We start from the raw sequence: 27890 nt of genomic DNA, 5'->3' as shown, positions 1-27890 counted from the left end.
CTCAATAGTTTTCCGACATCGCTTCCAGTCTCTGATCTCGAATCTCTACACGTAAGAGTTGCATAAGTTCATCAAGACCAAAGAGATCATTTACATCTTACATATACTTGCTCGATCGACTACGGATTCACCATGTCCGACTTGCCGAGGTCTGACACCATCGAGACCGTCGTGTCCGACTCGACGTCTCCTTCACCCGGTCTGGGCGATCAAGACTCACGCGAAAGAACATTCGTCGATCTCACCGCTTTGAACGATAACGAAAAGGTATTGACCAAAGATGAGCCTACATCGGCTCAAAACGAACCCTCGTCGCCCGCCACTCGTACTGTCAGCAGGCGAAGCGCGCAGGACGGGTTGACGAGAATCAGGACTGCCAATGGGGCAGAAATCAAATTGAGTCAAAGCAGGAAGTGGTTCCTCCTTCTCATATTTAGTGTCGCTCAAGTAAGTCCACCTTCCACCCCGCTCAAGATGCATGAAGCTGATTAGCCACAATCTCTTGCTGGTGCAGTATCTCGATGTCGCGAGCTACTCGGGTCTTTTCGTCTTCACTGATGCGATACTCAACGATCTCGATATCGTATATGCCTCATCGTCATGGATCATCGTAAGTCTTTCGTGCAAAGTTCTATTCTGCTTGGGCCACAGCGCTGATACGTCGTACCTCGCAGACCGCTTACTCGGTGACCTTCGCTGCTTTCCTCCTTTTCTGGGGGAGGGTGTCCGATCTGTACTCTGCTAAACCAGTATTCGCATATGGCTTCCTCTTGCTCGGTCTCATCAACCTTATCATCTCGTTCATGACCGACAAATACGCCTACTTCATCTTCCGAGCTCTCAGTGGTATCGCCGGTGCGGCCACCATCCCCTCAGCGTTCCGATTGATCCTCGCCATCTTTGAGCCGGAGGAGCTCAGTCTCGCTCTGACTCTGTTTGGACTCAGTGGTGCGCTTGCAAATATCACTGGTCTGGTGTTGGCCGGGTTCTTCGGCTTCATCACTGCTGATGGTCAAAACGCCGCGTGGCGATGGTTCTTCAGAGTAAGTCATCTTGCGCCTCGCGCCAGAATCTTGCTCATATCTTTTATCGCCACCAGATGATCACCATCATCATCGTTCCCTTCGCTTTCGCTGCGATCACACTCGTTCCCAAGACAAAGGGCGACAAGGCGGATAAATGCACTTCTCGAGACAAGTTCAAGCGCCTCGACCTCATCGGTTCATTTTCCATGCTGGTGTCGATCATCCTCCTTATCCTTGGTCTCACCCTCGGAGCATCTTACGGATGGAAGAAGGCTGGGTTCCTCGTTCCCTTCTTACTGTCTTGGCCCATCTTCGTATTCTTCTTCTTCTGGGAAGCGAGACTGCCGGAGGGTTACGCTTTGATCCCCCCTTCGTTCTGGAAGATCCCCAATATGACATTGTTGATCGTCTTCGCTTTGGGTATCTACCCTTGGTGGGCCGTGAGTCTGACACACTTGTAAAAACGAATCAATATTGACGTTGAAGCGCAGGTTAACCAATTGCCCCTTGTGGAACGATTCCTCGTCGTCAACAACGAGACACCAATCATTGCGGCTGTCAGAATGCTACCTCAAGGTATCGCCGCTCTTGCCACGGCCATGGTCATCCCACCTCTTCTTCAGAAGCTGGGTAACGCACGATGGCCCATCGCCGTTGGAATGCTGCTCGGTGCCGTCTCATACATTCTCATGATCTACTCCGATGGCGAGATCCACAACAACGGTTATTGGAGGTGGTACTTCCCCGCCTTCATCATCGGTAGCGGGGCAGCCATGGCCAGTTTCCTCGGTACAAAGTGAGTGAACGATCTCTGGTTCCAATCGCATCTGTCCAGTGCTGACTCTATACGTTCCCCGTTCAGCATCACCGTGATGACTTCAGTGCCACCCTCTGCTTCCGGAGTAGCTGGTGCAATGCTCCAAGTCTCCCTTCAGGTCGGAGCGGTCCTTGGTCTTTCGGTCCAAGCGGGCTTGCTCACTCTCAATGAGGGCAGTATCACCAACTATTCCAACGTACAAGCTTCGTTCTGGTTCCAATTCGGTTGGACCGTGCTCAACATGCTTATGATCGTCTTCCTCTTCCGACCCGGCAAAAAGGCTGAGGGAGCTGATGCAGCGGAGAACGGTGCTGCGCCCATGGTTCTCTAAAAGTTGGATCCGACAAAGAAGCCTAGTCATATGTAGCAGTAGAGTATAGTATAAATTGACAATTGATATATGCCTCGGATCAAGAATGCATTATTGCTCATCAAAATAACTTCATACATGGACCGTGTGCGTGTGCCATTCCGCCATTCCTTCCTTGTTGAACGGCATTCCACGTGGTCTGAGACGCTGTTGCGCACGCCGCTGATGACGTCGGTTGTTAGAGTACCAGATGATGCAAAAACCTATCCGTGCCAAAACAGTCGAGATCTTGTGCATCTTTCTTCATCATCCATACATACAATTCCCTTCCCCGATCCCTTGACGCCAACAGCTGATAGGACAGGAAGACCGTCCCACCCGGAAGTGACTCTTCGCCATGTTCCGTCAACGACCTTTGACGACGTCGATCATGTCGACCATGTCCTCGCGGGGTAGTACCACGCTTCGGCCGATAACGAATCGAGTTTCATCACCAATTTTCAAATCGTTAAACAGCAGAGGGATCACCACCTCCCCCACTCTCAGATCAAGCTCGATCAAAGACAGCACCAGATCAAAATCGTCCACATCCTCAGCATCGATACAACGACCGAAACTTGGCTCCGCATTTTTCCTCTCTCATCATCGACCTTCACCTTTCGGTCTCTCGTCCACTTCTTCCCTCCTTGGTCGACGGGCCTTCTCTATCCCGCCCAAGTCGTTCACGCTTAAATATCCCTTTCTCTCGTTGCTCACTCGACTCGTCCTCTCCTCCGTCCTGGGTATCTTCGTCCTGACCTCGGTGATCCTGTTCCACGATGCTTTCACTTACTCTGAGAGACATGTCGACAGAGTACCTTGCAATCCGCTCAGTCTGGAACCGAGACGAGGCGGGAAAAAGAACCTGCCGTTGTTGGAGGTGAATCTCGATGATGAGGAAGATGATGGAAAGAGGAGTATGAAGGGAAAGCCTAGATTGGTCGTCATTGGTGGTGGATGGGGGGTGAGTGCGACCACTGATATAGTGTTCCTGTATTGACACATGCTGATTTTTCTCGTTCGGGTGACAGGCTGTCGCACTCATCCAATCGCTCCCACCACAAGCATACAACGTCACTCTGATCTCTCCTCAGACTTACTTCGCCTTCACGCCCCTCCTGCCCTCCGCTTGTGTCGGCACTGTCGAGGTCCGATCATTGGTCGAACCCCTGCGAAAGCTCATTGCGAGAGTGCGAGGTCATTATCTGATGGGATCAGCTATGGATCTGGACATGGCGGAGAGGTTGGTCGAGGTCGAAGTGCCCAAGGATGGTGGTGAAGGAACGATGAGATGTTACGTGCCTTGTGAGTGAAAGTTCTTCGTCAAGCGGCAACAGCTAGACGTTAGACAATCCTGATCGTGATGTCCAACTGCAAGCTGACATGCTGTCGCAGATGACAAACTCGTCATCGCAATCGGATCAACCACCAATAACCACGGGGTCAAAGGTTTGGAGCACTGTTATCAGCTCAAGACTGTTCCAGATGCCCAAAACATCCGACGAAAAGTTATGGGTGAGTTGACGCATGACATTCTGCTCCTTTTCAGAAACTAACGTCCTGTTGAACAGCCAACCTCGAGCTGGCCGCTTTACCGACGACTACTCCAGCCGAACGAAAACGACTTCTCTCGTTCGTGGTCTGCGGTGGTGGACCTACTGGTGTCGAGTTTGCTGCAGAGTTGGCGGACATGATGGCGGAGGATGTTCTGAAATACGTGAGTTGTATGATTCTCCACCGGGCCTGCTTAGCGCTGATTTGGAGATCGTTGCCTTTCAGTATCCTAAGCTCCTTGCAAACGAGGTCAAGGTCACAGTCATCCAAAGTCGAGACCACATCCTAAATACCTATTCCGAGAAGATCTCGCAGTATGCTGAGAAGAGATTCGCACGAAACGATGTGGATGTCGTGATCAACGCTCGGTAAGGTTTACTCCATATTGTATCGGACATCATTCCTGATGCTCTGTTATTCGGGATAGTGTTCAAGAAGTGCAGCAAGACAAGGTTGTGATCTCGATCAAAGATCCGAAAGACAAGGACGCCAAGGCCAAGACCGAAGAGATCGAAGCTGGTTTCGTGTTATGGTCTACCGGTATCGGTGAGTGAAATGTCCAACGAGAAACCGAAGCGGACCTGATGTATCGTCAATCAGCCATGCAACCTTTCACCAAGCGATTGGTCGAAATCTTGCCCAACCAGTATCACTCCAAGGCGGTTGAAGTTGACAACTATCTCCGAGTCGAGGGCGCGCCGTTGGGGACCGTCTACGCTCTGGGAGATGCGGCAACCGTGCACACCAATCTTGTCAATGACCTGTATAGTCTTTGGGACAAATTCGATGTGAACAAGGATAACACCATGTAAGTCTGCGTTGCAGTCGACTCTCAAAGCAACTTCTCAAATCTGCTTTACAGAGACTACGAAGAATGGCAGGAGATGGTGAAATATATCAAGAAGAAATACCCATTGGCCTCCAAATATCTGGGCAAAATGTGAGTCGCCGTGCTGTACTGAGACCTTGTCAACGCTAACGACCACCACAGCAAGGACATGTTTGACGAGTACGACAAGGATAAGGACCAGAAATTGACGTTGAATGAGGTAGCCGAGATGTTCATCAACCTTACCACGAAAGCAACCAGTTACCCCGCTGTAAGTTGGCTTTTCCCACTTATCTTTGCTTGTCCCAGTAAACTTATAATTGCACGCGGTCAGACCGCCCAAGTCGCCAGTCAGCAAGGCAAATACCTCGGCGCCATGTTCTCCAAGCTTGCCAAGCAACGCAATACTCTCGAGGCAAATGGCATCAAAGATCTCGACGATGAAACATATCATCACCCCTTTGAGTACATGCATCTTGGCAGTTTAGCATATATCGGCAACTCGTGAGTGGTATTTTGCGGAGGTCACGCAATAATAGACTGACTTCTGCCCCAGCGCCGTCTTCGATTATGAGGGGTGGTCTCTGGCCGGTGGGTTGTTGGCCATGTACGCCTGGCGATCGTGAGTCAAGGGTTCACACACTCGCAAGGTCAAAAGCTAAAGGTTTCGGTGCAGAATCTATTGGTCTGAACAGACTTCTATGAGGACGAGGATGTTATTGATGCTGGACTGGGTGAAGAGGGGTATCTTCGGGCGGGACTTGTCAAAGGTAAGCAGCGAGGTATCAATCCGAGTGACGGGCGCTGATATTGGACCTGCCGCAGTTCTGATATTGTTGGACAGTCGTGGTCAGTAGTAATTAGACGGAGACAGAGATGCATGCACGATCATATTATGCCACCTCGTGATGAGTGTTAGGTGCAGTGGGACCACCGATGCAAGTCACGCCGACACTTGAGCGACCTGTTTCTACTCCCATTCCACAGGAAGCAGGATCCACTCCCCGATGTTTGCCAAGACATGTGTATGATCTGACATGTGGTGAGACAGGGTCAGAAATGAGGAATCGCAACCCTCGTCGATCACCCTACCACTTGGAACACGCAGCAGACACCGGACCACCATTTCCACTTTGAAACCCTCGGAGAGTCCAGTTGTGTGTGGGGGGATTCCTGATTTGGGGACAGGGTGAAAAGGTTATACCGATCTTGGTCTTGCATGAGACGATCTCGATATTTCGGAGAATCACAAGTCAGGTGAGAATCGTCTGTCTTTCTGTCCGTCTGTCTGTCTGTCTGTGTTCCGAGACCTGATCACGGATCACTGATCCCTGATCGAGGATCAACGATCAACGATCCCAGGAAGTAGAAGATGGCGCTTCTTGGCATCGAGATTTGGTATCAGGGATCAGGGGTCACAGTAAAAGGGTAAGAGGGACAGACAGAGGGAAAGACAGACAGACAGACACGGGAAAGTATTGACCCCTCTCCACGTTCTTTAGTCATTATTGTTCCTTGTATCCGGAGAGATCAGTTATGACTGATAGTAATATGAGACCACTGCATCATATCATGTCTTGGAAAACAATCTCATTTATCTTTCGTTTGTCAATCATAATCTCGCGAGGTGAGACATTTCCTGTTCACCGTCGATCATCTAATCCTCATCTTAATCAAACGTCGACGTCGACGTCAAAACGGACAAACAGGTGCCACTAATCTCACGATGGTACTATCCCCGATCCATCGCTCTCTTCTATGGCAAAAAGACTAGCTCGTTCAGAAGGAGAAGGAAAAGGAAAAGGAAAAGGAAAAGAGAGACCTACATAATTCATCTACAGTATAAAAGTGAGACATGCCGGACTCCTCCCTGCAGGGTAATTGTGAACGCCGAATCCAAAACTATAAAACTTCTCACTGTTCTAATGTTCTCACTGGTCTGCGAGTAGACTGCTTCCACTACTAGTACTGTAGATACCAGGTGGAGATAGAACGTGCACGGCGAACAAATGGGACTAGCTGTTTCAAGTACTGTAGTGCCGGTTGGGTTTGTAACTAGATCGACGTTGGGTCGTAGACTAGGCTAACATGAAGGCAAATGACGTCGCTGTCTCGATTTTGTTCCCATTAGCATTGCTCGGCTCGCTGTCAATCCCACAAGGCGCCGCTCTGAAAGCATGTTCTGATGATTGTAGCTGGCTCAGGGCTGTCGAACGTGTGTGTGTCACTCGTGATAGACAGGACGGAGGAAGTACTTTGCCAAGGTACGGCAAACCCGAGGTTGGTGTGTTTGTGTGATGGGGGGCCCAAGGGGGGGGAGAAGAGCGGGTAACCAAGAAGAGCGTTTGTGCTCGTGCTCTGTAATCCGACTCAGCTTTTGGTCCGTGTAGGCACTTGAAAGCGAGAACCAGTCAAGATAAACACCCCGTGCATAGGGGCTTCAGCTGGAATACAGGGACGGCCCGGAAGTCGACCCCCCTCGCACGGGGCATGACGAGAGTAGACAATGCATAACATATTTTGACGGTTGACTCTTTTTTTCTTTTTTTTTTCCTCTCTTGTCTCAGATGAAATGAGACTTGGCGCTTTTTCCATTCCGATGTTGTCCTCCACCGTCGATCTGCACTGCTACACTGCTCGAGCCCCCGTGGTGATCATGTCGATTTTCTGCCTGATGTGGTTAATGTATTCATACAAAGCATGAGCGATATAGAGTACAAGCTCTTACACCAAATGATGGATGGATGACCTCCCAGGCGTTTCATGTCTATGATCTGCGTCGTCCTTGGGCAGGAGCATCGAGTCATTCATGATAGCCGGTGCTACATCGTCCCAACACAAATGCACTCAATCGCATCTAGCTTAAAGTTCCGTACCATCACGAGGTCACGGATACGCTACGGTATGGATCACGGCTCACGGCTTACGTATCGCTGCATCGGAACGGAAGTTCAGGAGACAATGATGGAGTGGCGTCACTTTTCGATGGTAGATAACGAGAAGGCGGCGAGTGAGTAGTAATAGTAGTAGTAGTAGTAGTAGTAGTAGTAGTAGTAGTAGTAGTAGTAGTAGTAGTAGTAGTAGTAGTAGTAGTAGTAGTAGTAGTAGCAGACATGGATCGGCATGGCAATGTCTCCTGCAAGATGATGGCGATGGCGGACGGCCTGTAGGAGAAGGATGGGGGATTTAACGTTTTTAGCGTCCATAGATCGGAAGGGATACGTAGGGATCAAAAAAAGAAAAGGAAACGGATCGGAAAGTCAGGGAAAAACGGCTGAGTGAAAAGAAAAAGGGTAAAATAAAGCGACTAAGGTTCCGGAACATCGAGGATGTGTTATTTGGGTGAAGGGGGTTTTGCTGACGATGGAGAGAAAGGCGTATCCACATCTACAGAGGGGATGAGGAGAGCCGAGAGACATATCCAACAGTTTGGGCTCTGGACTCTCGCTCTCTCCTTTTTTTTAGGCATCTGGGAGCCAGCGCAGAGACGTCAGTTGGAGTACCTCGGCTTTCAGGCGGACGGACCCAAGCAGTAAGGTCGTCCAGATCACATTGACCAATCGTACACGAACCACACACATCGATGGTATCGGAGCGATGCAAATAAACAGTAAAGCTTTATATCTGTATGACCTGCCCGATCATCTTCTGTTTTTTCTTCACTCATCGGTACATATATACACACCCCGTCTGGCCGAAGAAAGCAACCACCGGAATAACGGAGGGAGACCAACGAGATATACACCTTTGAACGACCTTTCATCCAACACATCGAGTGGTCCCGGGCAAGGAGAACCCTCGCCGTCAGACAAGCATAAAGAGCTGGCTGGAGACGAGTCAACGGGTGGTTCATCTGCTGTCCCACCTGAATTCCTTGTCAAGATCGATACTCTACTCTTTACCTCTGTGAGGGTTCCTACAACCGCCGACATACAAACCATCCCTCCTCCACTTTTCACAAAACACAACCAGCCATCTCTCCCAACATTACGACTTGGTATTACCATAGCCACACTTTAATCCGTCGCCCCCTTTTCCAGATCGATTGCCCGTCAGACGACGTATCTCATCGACTGATAGCTCGTCGTCAGCTCGAAGCGGTCCATCGGATGGTCCAAAGTGAATATAATCTATAGTAGAGTGAGAGAAAACAGCCTCCACCTTCGCCACCGTCTCGCCCGACTGACTTTGCTCTCCTCAGGCACAAACATCTTGCACCACCACCACATTTCTTCACCCAACCTCTTCCTTGAGGGAACATCCTCCTTCACCTCATCTGCAGATAAACATCCTGCTTCCCTGTCCTAGTCCGTTCGATCACACTATAATCTGCTTGGGCGTAGATCGCACCATACAGGCCTCCTTCCAACCTCAGGGTCAGCTTCCCACCATCAGCCTCAGTACGGCGATTTCGAGGTTGTCCGACGAGAAAAACAAGTAAACTTTCTTTGCAAGATCGTTCACCTCACTCCGAACAGTCACCTCGTATATACGTCTCATCGGATCGCACTAGCTCAGAATCCTGCAGCGTAGACTGTGTCAATCTTTGGTCTGAGACCAAATCGTGAGCCGCTCATACCTTTTGCCCACGTAAACTGGATCACTGACATTACATTCCTTCACCTTCGCTCATCATCATCATCATCATCATCATCATCATCATCATCATCATCATCATCTTCTTCTCACTCCCTACATTATAATCACCTTGATCCTCTACTGGCTGTGCCATCCGACTTTTATCACACGCTTCAGCCTAGCTCGAAAGGCTACACACACATCTCATCCAGACCGGAAGCTAGTCTTCTTTGGCTGGACAGCAAGCCCAGTCGCCGGTTCGACCTCAACAAAACTTATAATCACTCTTCCTATCTTCTCATCTACAAGCACCAGCTCCCTCGCCACCATGGCATCCTTCTTTGAGCCCGACGCCTATCTCTTCGATCCCTCCACCCAATATGACCCCAACTCCTTCCTCACCTTCTCCTCCTTTTCCGATCTTCCATCAAATTGGGACGACCTCTCTCTGTCAGACTCAAAACAACCTCCAGCCAACTCCGTGTCCGACTCTTCATCACCTGCTCCTTCTGATCCATTCGAGATAGTTAACTGTGCGTTCGAACCATCGACACCAGCAGAAGCAGAAGTTGGAATTTTCGTCGCACCATCAAAGGCTGCCAGCTTTGGTCCTCGAGATAGTCAGGCTCAGACCTACACTCAAAGATCAACCAGCTCTTCAGACACTTGGGAAAGCCCCGTGACCCCGTCTGCCAACCAGAAACTCGCTTCCGATACCTTTGCCTTCGGTGTCAGCGGCAACGAGTTCTACGTCCCGGCATCTCAGACCGGTTTCGCTTGGGATCAAGCTACCCCTTCAATCAGTGGTTCAAGCTACACGCCTCCTACTCCTGTTCGCCCCGCTCATCGAATAGCTTCCAATCCTGTACTCAACACCAATCGTCGACCCCGCACGATCAAGCCAATCTCGTCTATGCCTGCTTTGAGGGAGGAAGATCAAATGACGAGCACCGGATCACAATGGTTCAGCGGTGCGGATTTTACCGAGGGTCAAGGATCTCTACTACCTCCTGCCAATATCAGTGATGCGACGGAAGAGAAATTAGTGGATGATTTCGATTGGGTGTTTGGAGATTATGGACTAGGCGAAGCTGCCCCTGCGGATGGAACCATCTTCGCTGCTTTCAAGGAGGAAGGCCCGACGGACTCGATTGAGATGACTCAACCCCTCTCACACAATCCGCTGGATCCCTCCTTCATCCCTCCAGCTTCCAGCTCCTCAATGTCAAATTGGCTTCCTCAGGCCTCGGCGCCGGACGTCATAGGTCTGGGTCAATTTGACTTCTCCTCACAGCACAACTTGCCTCAAACAGTGGCACCCTTTACGATCGACCCCATGGCTGTCATGGGCACCAATGGTACGGACGAAGAATCGAGTAGACCATCTACCGCTCCGGGCCTGAATGGCGGAGAAGGACGGGGGATGTTGAGCGTACCGATGGCGGACATGATGATGAAGAGGTGAGTGACCGATTCTTACCAGCTCAACGAGTTCCTAACTGACTCTTACCCTGGCCTCACAGTCTCTCTTCTGAAGGTTATGTTCCCTCGCGTCACGCTCCACCTCGCGATCTGTTCTCTTATGCACCTCAGCAAATTCCATCAGGCCCGCCCGGACCTCAGCCCCTCTATACTTCTGATCCCTCTCCATCATACGCCCCAGTCGGTCATTCGAACTTCCTTCGATCGACCCCTTTGTCGCCCTCCCCCGCCTCCAGCAAGCGTGCCGTGTCCCACAACCTTACTGTTCAAATCCATCCTCCAGCTATGTCTACATACGTCCCATCTCCGTTCCCTCCTACTCCTCAATCTGCCACCTTTCCCTCCAGCTTGTCAGCAGCTCAGTCTCAACCGATTCCGATGCAACGAGCTGGAACGAACCCTCTTCCTACGAGTAAGAAGTCCATGGGATCCGTCTACCCTTCGTCGCTCCCTGGTTCCACAGGCTTGCCAGCGCATCTCGCGCGGGCTCAAGCCATTGTCCAAATGCAAGAAGCCAACGAGGAAGCTCAACGTCAAGTAATCAGGCAACGAAATGCCATGAAGCGAGTGGGCATGGCGGAAGCATCTGTGATGCAGCCGACAGCAGGAGCTCGACGACCGCAAGCCATCATGGGATGGGAAGGACCTTCTGCTCAGACAGGCACTATGCCAGTCCTGACGAGCACTCCTCTTGTCACTGTTCACCCTCCTCCTGCTCAATACTACTTCACCGGAGCACCAGTTCCCACTCATCGAGTACACCCTCCCCCTCACCCTGGAACGACCGCACCTACATCTCGACCCATCGCACGACTTCCTTCACCCTCCAAAGCCTCTCGAAAAGCTTCCAGCAGTCAACTATCACCCAATCGCACTACACCGAGTAAAGTCAGATCACCATCCGGGAAGAGAAAGGTCACACCTGCCAATGGCGGTGGCGGTGGTTTCTCTTGGGGTGAAACGACTTTCATCAATTTCACGAGTGATGATGCGGAGAAGCTCTTGACGGGTGTGGCACCTTCGGGGAGTCAAAGTAAAAGGAAGAGGGAAGAAGAGGCCGCTGCGGCGAGAGTCACGGTTGATATGGTCGATGAAGAGGACAGGTTGAGGTCAAAGAGATCAAGAAGTGACGAGTAGAAGATTATAGGGAAACGGATGAAGTCAGTATGAAGACAATTATGGACATTTTTCGTCAGGATCTCAATTAACTAGTTAAGCTTCGGAAACTTGTTGTGTAACTTACAATCGTATCCCACCCATCTGCTTGTGGGAATGAAAGATAGAGAGATCTTGCTGTGTGTTATATAGTATTATTGTTTTTGATAGTGCTATGCAATGTCAGTACAAGTATACGAAGTGGATATCCACGGCCTGCGAGAGATTGGTTCGCTTCCCGGAATACAGTTGGATCGATCCCTAACGCTATAACAGAGTGACGTTTCACATGATATGCATCCACGAGGCTCCCTACCATACTATAATCGCTCATACCCCGGACCACGGCCAAATCTTATGTGGCTTACAGATCTTCTTCAACCAATCCCTTGCATCTCCATCCTCGTCAGCCTGAAGGAGGGGCATCAGAGCATCTTCGACCCTCTTGTTATGGTCATTCAACCACCTCATCTCAGTCTTGGACAACAGAGACCAATCTATGAGACGCGTTTGGATCGGCACTTGAGTGATTCTTTCCCACGTCAAGAAGTGGCCGGTGGTGTCATACATGGTCTGATTGCGCTTGTCAGAAGGGGAGGAGTTCATTCGCCGATCCGTATATCTGACTCACGTCAACAGGTATGCACAATAGTAGAGACTCAATCCGCATGCCCCACTCGCCTTCTTTGTAATACCCCGGCTCGATAGTTGTGACGTGTCCTGGCACGAATGATCCCACTCCCGAGTATCCTGGACCTGTAGCATACTATGATCAGGCTTTGGGCTGAGGTCAAGATCTTGATACTCACCCTCATGCACGCCGAGATATGATCCGACGCCATGCCCTATCCCGTGGCCAAATTCGAGCCCATCTCTTCGAGAGGAGTGCCGTCAGCTATGTTTACTTGGCGCACACTATCTTCAAGACCTACTCAAAGAATCGTGTCTTCGCCAGTATTGTTAAACTACTTGAGGTCATGCCTCGCGGGAAGACAGCAGTGCTGACAGCTACATGTCCTTGGAGCACCCTGGTGTACGCTCGTTTGATGTCAGGCGACGCATCTTTGCCGAGGAAAAGGGTTCGCGTGGTATCGATTGTTCCGTCTGGATCAAAATCAGCCAACACGTCCCTCATGTCCCTAGGGAAGATCATCACCGAGATACTGTGCCCCCGAGTCGCTGCGAGGAATGTCAGCCCCTATCAACTCATGTGAGTGCAGATCAGCTGACTCACATAACGTATGGAGTCTCCAAGTCGATCAGACGATCTTTGCCTCGTTGAGGAGCATAGTGGGGTAAAGCTGGTACCAGACGTCAGCCCGAGCAGCGGGCGGAGGATGCGAGAGTTACGCACCACCGTTTGGCCCAGAACCAGATATGTCTGCGTAAGCCAATCCTCTGTTCACCATCGTCTGCTTAGCAAGGTGCCAATAGTGCAGACTCCTCATCCACTCACGCGAACAGTTCTTCTTTCGCTCTGTATCGTGTGAGAGTTTGAGCCGCTGCCCATTCCCCTACTTTTCTCTCCTCCTTGAGTATAGTCTTCTCGAGCCAGGCCATCCATCGAACCTATGATCTTGCAATCAGTACATGCCAGCCAGCCGAGCATGTGAAAGGTGTAATAGACCCACCATCGCCCTGCCATCTCTAAGGTACGCGTTTCTGAAGCCCTGTTGTTCCACGGGGTTTTTGACACCCTTAATTTTGTCGACAGGGCAGGGAATGCTCTCAATGGGAGACTGAGGTGTTGGAAATCTGTCAGCTCAGCTCCGAATTAGGTATCTCTGTGCGGACTTACTGGTAAACAAGCCTCTCCCAAAGCCCAGCTACATTCCCTGGCGGCCAGTACTCTCGTTTTCACCTTGACCTCCTCATCGCCTTGCCCTTTCAGCTCTGCTGTGAATTCCATCACAAATTTTCCAACCTCTTCCACTCCGTAAGGTTTGATCTCCACCCCTTCACTGTCCCATCTTTCTCTCAGCTCCCCGTCCTCGACTTTCCTCTCGTCTACGAAGATGATACACTTGTCGGCTGTGAGAGCCAAATAAGCATAAGCCACAGGGCAAAACGGGATGTCGGCTGGGCATCGGTAGTTCAACAGCCACGCGACACTAGGGAGTGCAGGTAGGAGGTAGAGCCATTCGGTTCTCGTCTTGACGTTGGAAGCGGTACTCGAAGCAAATTGATCAGAGAGGGCTGACCTCACACGCGCGAGTTTCGACGGCGTGTCTTCCCCAGCAAAGGCCATGGGGTGAGGGATGAGAGGACCAAGAGAACGAGATTGTGGAGCGTGAATGCGATCCACAAGATTGGCCGAGACCGGCACGAGTTTGGTGGACGAGCCAGTATCGGTGAGACGTCCTTCTATGGATCGAGCGAGCTCTGATTGCATGTGCCAATTAGTACCGTGTCGCTTTCTACATTTGAACATCACTCACCAAGCGAGAGAAGTTTGGGATCGATACCGACTCTTGATCCATCTTCAGCGCTCTGGCTCGATGTCAGCAACTGTCGTATTGCAATCTCTGGCCAGCTCACCTTGATCACCCATTCAATCCAGCCACCGATGACATCGTCCTCGCCGCTGCCTCCACCTGCGCCCACGCGTACTACTTCCCACCCCTCCGGAATCTGTTGTCCGGCTTGGATCCAGTATCTTGAGTCGGCGAAGAGGAGTGCTGGTGAGGAGGAGGAGGTACAGGGGATGATTGCGGTTCCGGCGCTACCGGTGAAGCTGTGTGGCAAGTCGATAAGGGTGAGACCACAATGATGGGGACAAATACTAAAGGCTAGTGAGGAAGGACCTACCCAGAGATGAAGGCTCGTCTTTGCTCAGAAGGACCAACTTCTTCGGACTACAGAATGAAGGATGAGTACACCGAGCTTGTCACTCTTTGAGGCGCTGTCCGACCCACCTGATGTTCATCTTCGCTGGGCACGACGCTGAGTTGCCACCCATCAGCGACAAGGTTGACAATTCACAAGAGAGAATCACTGTGCAAGGGGGATGGCTACATACTAGTAATTTAATTTCGCAACATCGACCTCCTTTCTCAGGTCCCTCAATCTGACCTGAAGCTCATCGTTGTCGATGATTTGGTATGGTGGAGGTTCGAGTAGAGTTGCTTTCTCTGAATCTGATGGAAGGGCGATCGGGCCATATTTCGGTGTACCTCTCTCGACAGCCTTTCGTGGGCCTGGGATCAGACACGCCATGGCGAAGGGGTATGAGATGAGTTGGCCAGACGTCACTGAGATAAAGAGAGACAAAGGATAAGTGTGAAGATGTACCAAGCGCTGGGGTATATTATAATAGTCGCTGACGTCCCATGGCCCATGGTTGATGCAACCGGTCTCACGCAGTAATCCGGGTTTACCGAGATTACGTAATCGATCCGGGTTTCAGCAGCTGAAAGCAACTTGGTAGTATCTCTCGTATTTGCGTGAGTGTGTCTTCCAAACTTCGTACAGAAAGATCCTACATTATCTCGGTCTATACTCTCACCCCTTCTCTGCGATCCTCTGATGAAGACGATTATTTTGGCAAGGGCTAGTTGTGCACGACTCAATACGAAGACCCATCTCGCCGAGATTCACCAGGCATAACAGCCATTGTCGGACCGACAGACTGACAGGTGCGGACTGGGAAGACGCAGCTTTTGCGAAGGCGTTGGCTGCTGAGGAGTTGCAGGCTGTGCAAAAGATCACAGAGAGATTACACGCCGTATTCGAATCGGCAGTGAAAGCTTTGAGTCAACTTGACCGATGGAAGAATGAGCCCTCCAGGTTGCCCACCGAGACCGCTCTTTCGTCCCACCACGGCCCGACTGACCTGCCTGCCACTCGATTCCGGCACCCGGCAAACTTGTACAACTGGGATCGTATCTCCAAACATCTCAGAGATCCGACACGAAAATTTGTCAAAGACGTCGTCATGGAAAGACATGACAAGGAGCAGGTGGGTATTGGCAGCGTACAGAGTCTTCAGCCACGTTTCTTGGCCACAGTGAAAGACGTAGGATGGGTGTCAGTCGCAGAGAAGTCAGCAAAAGACAACTTTGATGTCTCCCTGCAGATGACATCGGATGAACTTTTGTTCCCTCGGGATCACCCACCAACTGGAAGCTTGAAGGGTATGGTCAAGCTGAGTGACTATCGTTTCGCCAACGTGTGATCCTTCATTTGACGCTTGGGGCCTGCTGGTAAGAGGTGAAATAGGGGGCGAGATACTTGTTCAAATCGAAAAGTGGAGTCGTGTCGTATGTTTTGTGATCGGGCCGCGAAGTTTACAGACTATGGATTGATTTCGGATCAAAAACCTCTTTCCTACGTTTCAAACCAGACATGGGTGAATTCCAGGCTGTGTTTATGCATGCTACACGTCTATCATCTATCGGTTCACCCAAGGTTGTGGACAACACTGATACCGTTCTTGAAGGTGGTGTTGAGTCTTTTGGCCGTCTAGTTACCCTCTTCCTTGAGGACAGTCTCGACGGATTTGCCAGCTACAACCTCTTGAACTCTTTCGAGGACCTTGTTGCTGAATTGGGATACAGCTATCAGTGACTTTCTTTGTGTTTGAACACAATATAGCTGTACTGCACGTACAAGTCTGTGAAGGGGACGTGGGGAATTTGTTCTCTTTCGCAGAAGGTCTTGAGATCTGAATGACCGTTGGCCATGACTTTGGTGAAGAGCAAATCGGCGTGTTTGGCAGCGGACAGGTCTGAACGATAGGAGTGGGTCAGTCACAAGTCGCTCTGCATCCGTCACATTGTCCCGTAGCTTGCTGAGGACTCGCACACACCTGACACTCCATCACCACAGAAAAACAAGGTTGGTCGATGGGGTAGATCCCTGTACGGTAAGATAGCCTGGGATTTGTCATGACCGAATCCACTATCTGGATGTCTGTAGACGATCTCCCACTTGTCGCCCTTCTTCTCAGGGTCGGTGAACTCGACTTCGTTGGCGATGATGTCGATCTCTTCGGCGTCGGGACCGGGAAGAAGGGTAGATAACACTGCTCGAATATTGGGAGCCATTCCGCTATGTCAATGGATCAGCTGTGGTCTAAGATTTCTCTGTGACAGGGATTGTTACCGACGACTTACCTGGAAACGATAACGACGGGCACACCATTTGCCTTGCACCAAGTGTAGAACTTTTCGAATCCAGGATCAAGCTTGATGTCTAACGATAGCAGCGTCAGCCATGAGCCCTGATCTAGTCTCCATGCGACTCACTCTGCTTCAATTGTTCCTTACAGTAGTCGAAAGGATGATCGATCGATTCCAGCATCTCTCGGAAAGAATCTCTGAATCCAATCCGTCCTTCGAGGGTCTCGACGTTGAGTGCTCGGCTATAGATCGTCCCAATCAATTTACAAAAGCTTCGTGAGCAGCACGGAGAGCACCCACCGCTTCTCGAATCCGAAACCAAGGTTGTCCACCAGCCAGTCGTTCGAGTCTCTATCAGTGATCGTTCCATCCTAAGCAAAGACACCATCAGCAAGTGCCTTTTGGTCAACTAGAAGAGGAAGTAGACAGCTGAACATACCCAATCCGAAAGAACGACAAATTTAGATTCCTTCTTGATAGGAGGATAGGGAAGTACAGATCGCGGGGTTTCGTTCTCGGAGGACATTTTGTGCAGATTTCCAGCGATAATGTTGGATCAGAGATGAAGAATGACAACAGTTGAGACGATTTTTGAGGGGGAGAGGTTGTTGAAACGATCTTTTAGATCTAGATACGTATTTACACGTGGTCGACCCAGATGCTCAGCAAGAAAGACGATCGTGGGTAAGTAGGTTTTCTTCGCGGCTGAGAGAGAGACGCGTTCTGGAGATCTGATCCATCATTACGAGCGGGTCATCTTCAGGACGTTAGTTCGTCTGGTCTCTATCTCACTCTCCTCGCCCCCAGCGACAACGCCGATATCATGCGTATACACCTCCCGCTTCACCCACATCACTTTGCCCAACCCTCCGCTGGCACCTCTTCGTCGAGTTCACCTCCACCTCTTGTCCAGCTGGGCGGTGATCTCGTAATCGTCGAGCTGCAAGGTTCATTGACGTACGAAGGGGACAAGTCGAATGGTGTTCTGGGAGTGATAGGACTTGATCGGCCTGTGAGTGGGTCTCTATCCTCCTCGTACACACACCTTGAACAGCCCCGTTCTTGGGTGTAGTTTTCGATATCAACATCCAACCAATTGTCTGAACTTGACTTCATTGTGCATGACTGACAAATAAATACGTTGGTGACTCTAGGAGAGACCAACCTTACATCTCGGCGAACATCATCTCCTCCATGGCAAGTTTGTCAACCTCCAAAAACCCTACGCAGTGATCCGTCGTGTGGTAGGGAACCCATCTTCGTCGAAAGCCCTAGCGTTGGAAGGTCACGCATCGGAGGAAGAATCAGGAACTTCAAATGGCAGCTCAGAAGAGGACGACGACGAGGAAGATAAACCGTTATTTGAACCTAATCCGGATTTGGACCTGTTCCCTTCCACACCCGTCAACACGAAAATACGATCACTACAAGACTCGTCGTCTCCGATATCTCGGAATCCTGCTTCTACGCCAAAGGACTATTCATCGGATCTGGAACAAGGTTCCAGTCCACCTCAATCAAGTCTGCCATATACCGAAGCAGAAGATGAAGAGGACGAGGAGGAGAGTAGGAAGAGAAAGAGGTTGAAATTGGATAAGGAGAAGATGAAGAAGGTGAAGGCTAAGGCTGAGGCTAAATTAAGATATAAAGGCGAGAAAGAGAGGACGAGACACTACGAGGTGGTAGGCGTCGTGAGAAAGAAAGTGGTGTTTGCTCTCAGGTGAGTTTGAATGAAGTTTGTACGACTCAAGCCAAAGTTGATCATATTACCTTTTCTAGGCCAGAGCCGCTCGTAGCCCCGACGCTACTGCCGGAATAGCGGGACTCAAGCTCATAGTTGCAAGGCTATCGAAAATCATAATCGCTAATCTGTTGTAATGTGTAAGTTGATGCTTTAGACTCATCGTTGGAGTGAAGTCATGGCAAAGTACCGAAGCAATGACCTTTCTAGGGCTTTGGTCACGCGAAATGCATGTTCCACTGATGTGCTTCTCGACACATCATGGTGACGGCGCAGCTCTGCGTTGCTATGTGGCTCCAACACTTCTGTTTCCGCACTTCTACACCATTTGTCACTACGACAAACCGTCCCTTCGGCGTCATCCAATTTAGTCGCCCCTAAGGCCTGGCGCTGACGCTGAACAAAAGCTGCTTTCCCTTCCCCTTCTTCTTGCCACCACCGCCTTTGACTGGCGCCGCTGACCCTTCGCAATCATGCGCTTGACCACCTCCCAGGCTCATTGCTTCCATTCCATTCGTCACTTCTCCCCAACCGTTGCTCACAGGTGCAGGAGAGGGTCCGGGGCTCAATATTCTTTTGATGCTCTCATCTCTCGCTGTGGGTTTGGTAAACAAAGCCTTCCTCTCCGCAGCAGTTGTCGCGGGTTTCGTAGCACTGCTCGGGAGACTGGGGAAAGCGGAGTTATTGAGAGGTTTCGCTTTACTTGGTGCTGCCACGGGGTAATTCACAGATCGTATGATAGGACCAGTGAGAGCTGTAGGCGATTTCGACGATGATCCGGCACCACCGCCGACCCAAGGGGTGGAGTGATGCGTCGATCTGGACGATCCGCCATGCGAGGTAGAAGGTCCAGCGGCGAGGCTCGGAAATGCTGCATTGGAACGCAAAGGTAGTCCTGAGCCAGGAACGAACCTGCCATTCGGGTTAGCTCTGGTTGGTTTGTTGATGGGTTGAGAAGCGGCGGCAGCTTCCACCCGATCCCAGACTGAACGAGAATGTCGAGCACCGCCTGTCTGAGTGGCTCGCTTCGCATTCAATATCTTGCCAGAAGCAATCCCGGCATAGTTAGATCCAAGACCGGTCGGCGTATTGCCTCCGAGCGAAGGGAATTGATCTCGTTGCTGCGGGTTTGTAGTGTCAGCTCATTGAATGACTCCTCTGGGTGAAGCTCACCTCAACACGGAAAGCATTCAGCGCCTCGAGAATGGCATTTTGCTTGTCTGCCTCGCCCTCGCCGTTGAATAGACTTGCCACCTCTCGGATGATTCCGGCTGTTGTGTCCACGTCCCGGTCGAAAACGTGGAACAAAGTATCAAGCAGGTCCTTGGCTCCGGACTCGTTGTTCTTGAATTGCCTTACCGCAGATCGGAACGAAGAGAGCTTGACAGTAGAATCGGACGTGAGCATAGCGACGCGAGAGAGCAATTCAGCATGACGTCTATAGCTATCATTAGCAAACACTTTCCGAGCCAACGACAAGTATGAACGCTCACGTAGCAGTAGCATCGTCGACGTCTTCTCTCAGCGTGAGGAATCCGCTGCCGCTGGTCGCGTCTGCCTCGGCAGACGACTGAATCTGCGATGGTGCACTGGACAACTCAGCAGGCCGAGTTAATCCGGTAGCAAAGCCCTTCCGTCTTCTGGACTCTTCTTGTCGGTCAGCTTTGACTTGTCTTTGTTGTTGAGCGACTTGAGCAGGCGTCAAAGAAGGCTGGTCTAGCTGTTGATGCGATGGCACATCCCGGATACGTGAAGGTCCGGCCTGACCATTAGGATTAAACGGTTGCGCCAGACTAAATCCACGAGCAGATTGTCCTTGATTTTGACGAGACGAACCTGAACGACGTGAGGTGTCCGAGAAGTCAACCGGAAGCTGTCGTGCTTGGGCTCGATCACGAGCACTCATCTGCTCCGAGTGCTAGGAAATGGACAACAGATGTCAACGCCACCAGTACAAGCGCATAAGGGGGCTAACGCACCTCGGATACCATATGCGCTCGCAGATCGAGATCTGTGGGGAACACCACAAATTTCTTCTCCAGGCAAGATGGCTGGGTGCAGGGGAAGTGGTCTTGACTATTGCACTGTCAGCGCACAGGGCAGAAGCAGTAACCAACCTAGCTCACTTGAAATGCTGTTCGAGCTTCAGGTAGTTTTGGAAGCTGATGGAGGCCAAAGTTAGTCCGGCAAGGTAGGTGGTGGACTTGGGCATGGAACTTACTAAACATCCTTGTCGCCTTTTTCTCTACAAACGTGACATTCCTCGTGCTCATGTCTCATATGCTTAAACAGCTCGTCAGGGCCGAAGAAAGCTTGATGACAGAACTGTAAGGTCAGGAAGATCAGGATTAAGAAGACAATGAAAGGGCCTGATGCTGAAATTTACCTCGCAAAGAGGGTGGGGGGCTTCCCAGCTTTTGACGAGCTCGATCTCCTTGTCACCACGAGGTCTCGGGGGTCTTTGGCCCCTTTTGACTTTCGAAGGGTCGTGAAGAGGGAGCAGGTGCGGTGGATACAAGACTTGCTCATGGGCGAATCTGGATAATTGAGAGCGACAGAGGGTGCAGATGACAAGACCGTGAGTCGACAATGTATGTCTTTCCAACGAGACCCAATTGGCTGCCTGAAAGGGACAGTCTTGGTAGGGGCAGTTATACCGGAGAAGTAAAAGGGTCGCTTCCATCTATTCTCAGCGAAGTATCAGCTTGGACCCTTGACGACGATTGGTGCCAACCCCAGCTGTCACTGACCATATCCTCGTCCTCAAAGACAACACCTAGGATCTCGTCACCGAAAGGAAACGCTCCAACATCCAATGTCCCAGGCATAACCAACCCCTTATCCCATCTCTCGCCCTTGGGCAACTTATCAGCATTGTCATGGGCCTTCGCGATGACTTGGGGTGGTGATGGCGTGACATGACATTCGGCAGGGAAGGGTGTTTCTGGTGATCGTGAGAAGAGGAGAGAAGGGAGTGGTGTTTTGCAGAAAGTACAGTCGGTTTTCCTGTTCAGTCGTGAGCCACCATGTCACCACAAAGACACCCAACTGATAACCTACTTGTAGAACGTGCGTAACCGGACGGCACAAACGCTACAGGAGATATCACGTCAGCAACGACCCAATTTGCAAACCATTGTCGATGAGATCCAGGCGAGGGTAGGAGTTCTCGAAATATTGTCACTCACTGGCAGGTCCTATGTCCACACACTCCTACGCTCCAGAAGGTGATAGGCTCAGCGCAAATGAAACAAACATCCTCATCGACCTCTGCGGGAGTTCCAGCTTCACCAGAACTGGACCCGCTCTTTTGCGACAGGATCGCTTGCTTCTCCTCGGAAGTATGAGTGGGCACGTGGAGTATCGCATGGTCAGGATCGGGAGGAGTGATGGTAGGTCCCGTGGATATCGAGTTCTTGCGTTTAGAGCTGGTAGTCGTGCTCGAAGTGGAGGGTTTCGGGTTGGAGTTGGATAGGTTAGTATTGAAGTTTCGGCGCGACATGATGTTTTGTGGTAGCTGGTCGGGGTACAGGCAGGAGACGATGTCGCAGTACCGACGAGACGAGATGCGTGGTTGGTGGGGCGAAGGGAAGGAAAAGCGAGAAGACTTTGAGAGAGGATCTTGTCTGTATAGAGCGAGGATGTGCTTTCGATGTGTAGCTGACCTGTCACTTTGATTGACATGGATCGGATCCGAGCGATATGAGAGGGGGGTGTAGTCCAAGGATGACGTGTATTTTTGTGTCCGGTCAAGCTGTTATGTAAGGTGCCCCGTGCTCGGCTCTGGCGTCTCTCTTCGGTGTCTCTCTTCTATGGTTTACGCGCTCTATTGTTGTTCAGATTGGATTCAGCTGATTGCTATCACCTACGAACAGATCTCCACTTGCTCTACAGATACGTTCGATCCCAAAGCTCCTGTCCAACACGGCGACGATCGCCTGAGCGTCTTTTGCAGCCTGTAACGCTTCTGTTTGTTGTTGCCATTGAGGCTCGAGGACGACGTCAGCACCATGGCCACCTCTATGAGGGGGTTGACCCAAGTGAGTGCAAAAGCCTGTCCAGGGTACTAAACGATGTCAGTGCTTGGCATGTACCATACTGATCCCTCGTTCCGCAGTACATCTCGGACCTTCGAGCATGTCGTGTTCGAGAACTAGAGGAGAAGCGAGTGAACCGAGAGATGGCTCACATTCGACAAAAGTTCAAGGATGGTCAACTCGACGGATATCAGAAGAAGAAGTATCTCGCCAAAGTCGTCTTCACTTATATCCTGGGCTACAAGGTCGACGTCGGTCATATGGAAGCGGTCAACCTGATCAGCAGTTCAAAATATAGCGAAAAGCAGATTGTAAGTGGTATTGTTTCCGCTTTCCTGGCCAACAGACCACGACTGATATTCGAAGTAGGGATACCTCGCTCTGACACTCCTCATGCATGAGAACTCGGACTTGGTACGACTGGTAATCAATTCGTTCCGAAAGGATTTGGAAGATCATAACGAGATCAATAACTGTTTGGCATTACATGCGATAGCAACATTAGGAGGGAAGGAGATGGCCGAGTCATTAGCTGAGGCTGTCTATCGAGCGATGATCAGCGCGTGAGTAGCCTACATATGTTTCTGAATTCAATGACGAAGCTTATATGGTTGTGAAAACCCCGTAGGACGTCAACCACGTTCGTGAAGAAAAAGGCAGCTCTCACGCTCCTTCGTCTGTACCGAAAACACCCCACTGTCATCCCCATATCTGAATGGGCTGAGAGAATTGTCAGAATGATGGACGATCATGATCCCGGAGTTGTGATGACTGTTGTGACCGTGATAACGACCATGGCTCAGGCCGATCTGGAGGCCTTCAGTGGATGTTATCAGAAAGCTGTAAATCGGCTAGACAAGGTATGTCTGCTGTCGATCCTCGACATTTGCCTGGGTCTGCCTGGCTCTGGTTGGTTACTGACGGGAACGCAGATTGTGTTTGACGGAGACTATCCTCCGGAATATGTATACTATAAAGTGAGTAGCTCAACTGGTACGATATGCTGCAAAAAGCTAATGCTCTCGCCGCAGGTGCCGAATCCATGGCTGCAAATCAAACTGCTCCGCTTGCTGCAATATTACCCTCCACCAGGTGAGTCGACGCAACAACCAGCAGAGATCTCAGTGGGGCCCTTTCTGACAAAGTGTCCTCAGATAATCCCGAAGTCATTGACATGATCAACGGAATACTCCAAGCTATCATCGACTCGTCCCAGGAAACACCACGAGTATGTACAACATGTGTGCCAACCGAGACCGTTATTGTTGACTCGTATTTCACAGAATGTACAGCACAATAACGCCCAGAACTCCGTGCTGTTTGAGGCTATCAACCTTGCCATACACATCGACCCGGAATCCACTGTCGTCCAAAACGCATCCATTCTTCTCGGGCGCTTCATCATGGCCAAAGAGACCAATGTTCGATATCTCGGGCTTGACGCTATGGCTCATCTCGCTGCAACTTCCAGCTCTCTCCAAGCAGTCAAGAAGCATCAGAACGTGATCATACAAGGCTTGAAAGATCGAGACATTTCTGTAAGAAGACGGGCGCTGGATCTGCTATACTCGATGTGCGACACCTCAAATTCCAAGGTCATCGTCGGCGAATTGGTGCGATATTTGCAGGTCGCTGATTATAACCTGAGAGAGGAGATGGTTCTGAAGATCGCCATTCTGACGGAGCGTTTTGCCACGGAAGTAAGTTGAACATACATAACTTCGACTACAATTGTGCCTGACCTTGTGCTGTGCAGTATGAGTGGTATGTCGACACCATCCTGCAGCTCATTTCCGCTGCGGGTGACCATGTTGGAGCGGAAGTATGGTATCGAGTTGTCCAGCTAGTCACCAACAACGAGGATGTGCAGTTGTATGCAGCGGCAGCGGTCTACCGGCATCTGCAAGCGACAACTTGTCATGAAAATATGATTAGAGTAGGAGGTGAGTGCTTTGATTCCGCCTCCATTGTTGATGTTGATTCCTTGCCAGGCTACATCCTGGGAGAGTTTGGGCACCTCATCGCGAATGAGGAAGGTTGTAGCCCAATTGAACAATTCCAAGCTCTACACTCGAAAGTCAATCTATGCACAGCGCCTACAAGAGCGCTCCTTCTCACCACATATATCAAGGTGTGTGCGACGTGTGAGTGGTATAGCCGATTGACTGACTTGACCGCCTTGTAGTGGGTGAACCTCTTCCCTGAAATCAAGGAACACCTTATCAACATCTTCGAACGCTACACCCATGTTCTCGACGCTGAACTACAACAACGAGCATGCGAATACCTCGCTTTATCACGTCGAGAAGACGGAGATGAGCTTCTTGCGACAATGTGTGATGAGATGCCGGTCTTCCCAGAACGGGAGTCAGCACTCGTCAGTCGACTGCACAGCAAGGGAGAGAAATCGCAGGACAAAAGGACTTGGGTCATCGGACACAAGGACGACAACAAGGGAAGGGAGGTGGAGAGATTCAAGAACTTCAGAAAGGGTACAGGAGATTCAGCAACAATCATGGCGAGCGCGTCAAGTGCAATAGCGGCTTCAAGAGAGGCCGTTCCTACACCACCAGAACCTTCTGTACCACAGCGATCGATGAGTCAGAATGTTGACACGATGATGGGAACAACAACCACCGGTCCAGCGGAGGATATCATGTCTTCTTTGGCTGAGCTGGATCTTTCGGGCAGTACCGTTCAAGATGAGCCGTTACTACCAAATGGCCCCAGCGCGGACTTAGCCCAATTACAAACGCCTGCTGCCCCTATATTGATGTCGAACCCGGCACCGCATATCAACGGCAATGGCTTAGTACATACTGCGACTCTGGGAGGGGTGAACCCGACTCTTGTCGCACCTCTAACAGTGGGAGAAAACATTGAAAAGGTCAGTCATGGTGATGGCGGGACGATAACACCAGCTAACGATCATTGCTTAGTGGCATGAGCGACTCAGCTACTATAACGAAGGAGTACTGTACGAGAACGCTCAGATTCAGATCGGTGTCAAAGCGGAATACCATGGTCACCTGGGTCGCTTGGCCCTCTTCTTCGGCAACAAAGTTGACACGCCATTCAATTCTTTCTTCGCCAGTATTGACAATCCTATATCATCAGCTCTCAGCGTGGCTTTCCACGATGCGCCGGTTCACGAAATAGCGGGCAAAGCCCAGATTCAAGAAATGATACACATAGAATGTAAAGACTACTTCGGGGGCGAGATGTCCACACCGGTATTGAGATTGAGCTGGTTGGTAGGAGACGAAGAACCAAAGATGTTAGTCCTGAAGCTGCCAGTCTTTTTGACAAAGTTCGTGGAAAGTGTGGAATTGGAGTCTGGACCGTTCTTTGAGAGATGGAAGATTATCGGCGGTAAGTGAGAATCTCGGTAAAAGAATATGTGTGCTGATGCGGAGTGATCGAAAACATACAGGTCCACCAAGAGAAGCTCAGCTCATCTTCCCCATCAAGCTCTTATCTACTGGTGCTGTTGATATCTCAAGAAACAATCGAATTGTGGCAGGAAACAGGTTGTCGGTTTTGCCTAATATCGATCCCAAACCTGAGAATGTGAGCAGTGCAATGAATCGCCGCCACGGATGAAAGCTCTGACGTGAAATTTGATCACTTTTAGATTGTCTTTGCTGGGGTACTTCACATGTCTTCGACAGGAAAAGTGTAAGTTGTCGTTGTGCGTTCGGAAGCATATGACTTCATTCTGACCTATGATATTTCCATACAGCGGTATACTGGGCCGTGTAGAACCCAATCGCGAAGCCAAGCTGTGTCGACTGACCGTGAGAAGTACGAACGAGGATGTTTCTGCGGAGATCTTGAGGTTGACAAGTAAACCCTTGAACCTCGACTCTGCCGCTTCGCTGTAGACGTGTGTATATGACCGGATTAGGAAGTGAAACGATGGGGATGGAGTTTTGTTTGTGTGCTGTGCAGTTTGACCAGGGATATTTCATGCATTGATCGCGTGCAGGAACTATGTGGCGCCCGCAGACACAGCTATTGCCGACTTTACTTCGATCGCTTTAGTCACTCGATCAACTCAATGTCGTCAACGCATTGTCTTTCACGTCTCGGCAGACAATCACTCTTATTATGCCCCGGAGCCGATCGATCCCGACGTGGGCATCGTGCAAATAATCAGGACAACCGAAGAACCAACCCCTCTCGCGGACCCAATCGAAGACAGTAGTGGCACACATTCCAGCTTCTTTGCGAATTTGCTGATCCTCAATCATACTGACTCTCCTCTGTCGTATTCCGACTGACAGAACAACAGCCAATGGAAAGCACCGATCAAGACGGGGCGGAACAAGAAAAAACGGGGGATCGGACTAGACGTCTTCTCACGCCGCTTTTGTCCCTGCAAAACAAGTTCGATCACTTCCCAAACCATCCTTTATTGTTCCGGATTTGGGGCTCTCGACGACAGCAACGCCCGAGTTGTCGTTCAGTTTCATACGCTTTGACTACTGACTTCATTCTGTGCGCCCGTTGTTACAGGAACAATAAGACCACGTCGTCGACCAGTCGCAATCCTCGCTCAGTCCCAGACTGCCCATGAGTGAGTCGGACCTCGCTGATATAAATATCGTCCCACATCCCCAATTTATCTATCTTTTTCTCTTCATTCGCTTCTCTACGGATATTCGCCATCAAGTCCTTCAAAACAGGCTTTACTCGCCCGTTCCACAAGCTTCACCACGCAACAAGTCAAGATTTGGTGAGTTCAATCCACATTGGCGCACAGTCCACATTCTCGTCCCATCGGTTTCTACGCTTGACTCTTTCGCCATCATTTTCCATTTGATGGACGGTTGCCACCACTTCTCCTCACCTTATTCCGCTTCATTCTGCTCTTTTCAGCTTCCTTCAATTCATCCCCTCATCCTATAAACGTCTCGTTCTCATTCACTCTCCATTTGCACGTTCCTTTCGTTCTCTGACTGGTTTGCCACCACTTTTTCCAACTCGTCCTTCCTGCCACCACCTCCTTCACCTTGTGCTCGCTCCACTCTTCGTGTCTCCTCTAACCTGTTGTCTGGCGTATCGACTCCTCTTCATTACCTCTTACACTTGACTCTCCTTCTTCATGTTGCCCTCGCTCCTTTGATCCTCAACTCGCTCCTCATCATCACCCCCTTCAATCTTTCGAGTGTGCTTAGGTGATTGATCTCTCACGATTAGA

At 50.5% G+C, this 27890-nt stretch overlaps 8 protein-coding genes across 8 annotated transcripts; 5 read left to right on the top strand and 3 right to left on the bottom strand.

Moving 5' to 3' along the window:
• Nucleotides 1–132: 132 nt before the first annotated feature.
• IAR55_003368 (uncharacterized protein) lies at nt 133–2173 on the top strand (the record flags this gene model as incomplete). Its single annotated transcript, XM_066946475.1, has 6 exons — nt 133–447; nt 515–610; nt 675–1043; nt 1100–1465; nt 1517–1821; nt 1888–2173. 6 exons carry the CDS (start codon nt 133–135, stop codon nt 2171–2173), a joined length of 1737 nt encoding a protein of 578 aa, XP_066802867.1.
• Nucleotides 2174–2549: 376 nt separating this feature from the next.
• IAR55_003367 (uncharacterized protein) lies at nt 2550–5405 on the top strand (the record flags this gene model as incomplete). The annotated part of the gene is made up of 13 exons (XM_066946474.1): nt 2550–3155; nt 3223–3496; nt 3587–3706; nt 3763–3908; nt 3971–4113; nt 4173–4291; nt 4346–4553; nt 4608–4685; nt 4737–4845; nt 4909–5078; nt 5131–5196; nt 5251–5344; nt 5400–5405. The coding sequence occupies 13 exons, from the start codon at nt 2550–2552 to the stop codon at nt 5403–5405; spliced, it is 2139 nt and encodes a 712-aa protein (XP_066802866.1).
• Nucleotides 5406–9480: 4075 nt separating this feature from the next.
• IAR55_003366 (uncharacterized protein) lies at nt 9481–11771 on the top strand (the record flags this gene model as incomplete). The annotated part of the gene is made up of 2 exons (XM_066946473.1): nt 9481–10613; nt 10676–11771. 2 exons carry the CDS (start codon nt 9481–9483, stop codon nt 11769–11771), a joined length of 2229 nt encoding a protein of 742 aa, XP_066802865.1.
• A 348-nt stretch (nt 11772–12119) lies between these two features.
• On the bottom strand, nt 12120–15005 carry IAR55_003365 (uncharacterized protein; the record flags this gene model as incomplete). The annotated part of the gene is made up of 15 exons (XM_066946472.1): nt 12120–12371; nt 12421–12545; nt 12599–12663; nt 12722–12893; nt 12946–12968; nt 13024–13090; nt 13144–13187; nt 13246–13358; nt 13421–13528; nt 13588–14171; nt 14228–14279; nt 14328–14523; nt 14598–14644; nt 14705–14732; nt 14809–15005. 15 exons carry the CDS (start codon nt 15003–15005, stop codon nt 12120–12122), a joined length of 2073 nt encoding a protein of 690 aa, XP_066802864.1.
• Nucleotides 15006–16250: 1245 nt separating this feature from the next.
• Nucleotides 16251–17435, bottom strand: IAR55_003364 (uncharacterized protein; the record flags this gene model as incomplete). Its single annotated transcript, XM_066946471.1, has 7 exons — nt 16251–16329; nt 16398–16515; nt 16597–16838; nt 16904–16982; nt 17036–17151; nt 17210–17280; nt 17349–17435. 7 exons carry the CDS (start codon nt 17433–17435, stop codon nt 16251–16253), a joined length of 792 nt encoding a protein of 263 aa, XP_066802863.1.
• A 297-nt stretch (nt 17436–17732) lies between these two features.
• Nucleotides 17733–18728, top strand: IAR55_003363 (uncharacterized protein; the record flags this gene model as incomplete). Its single annotated transcript, XM_066946470.1, has 3 exons — nt 17733–17921; nt 18064–18629; nt 18689–18728. The coding sequence occupies 3 exons, from the start codon at nt 17733–17735 to the stop codon at nt 18726–18728; spliced, it is 795 nt and encodes a 264-aa protein (XP_066802862.1).
• A 299-nt stretch (nt 18729–19027) lies between these two features.
• Nucleotides 19028–22152, bottom strand: IAR55_003362 (uncharacterized protein; the record flags this gene model as incomplete). The annotated part of the gene is made up of 10 exons (XM_066946469.1): nt 19028–19771; nt 19824–20094; nt 20144–20568; nt 20630–20726; nt 20777–20812; nt 20872–20975; nt 21037–21333; nt 21401–21656; nt 21711–21743; nt 21839–22152. 10 exons carry the CDS (start codon nt 22150–22152, stop codon nt 19028–19030), a joined length of 2577 nt encoding a protein of 858 aa, XP_066802861.1.
• Nucleotides 22153–22660: 508 nt separating this feature from the next.
• Nucleotides 22661–26571, top strand: IAR55_003361 (uncharacterized protein; the record flags this gene model as incomplete). The annotated part of the gene is made up of 15 exons (XM_066946468.1): nt 22661–22690; nt 22768–22998; nt 23057–23250; nt 23316–23547; nt 23620–23664; nt 23719–23779; nt 23842–23915; nt 23971–24387; nt 24444–24630; nt 24679–24818; nt 24873–25574; nt 25627–26059; nt 26121–26257; nt 26322–26365; nt 26430–26571. 15 exons carry the CDS (start codon nt 22661–22663, stop codon nt 26569–26571), a joined length of 3069 nt encoding a protein of 1022 aa, XP_066802860.1.
• Nucleotides 26572–27890: the final 1319 nt, after the last annotated feature.

This window comes from Kwoniella newhampshirensis, chromosome 6, assembly GCF_039105145.1.
Source record: "Kwoniella newhampshirensis strain CBS 13917 chromosome 6, whole genome shotgun sequence".
Lineage (NCBI taxonomy): Eukaryota > Fungi > Basidiomycota > Tremellomycetes > Tremellales > Cryptococcaceae > Kwoniella > Kwoniella newhampshirensis.
This window is presented reverse-complemented; position numbering and strand designations above follow the sequence as displayed.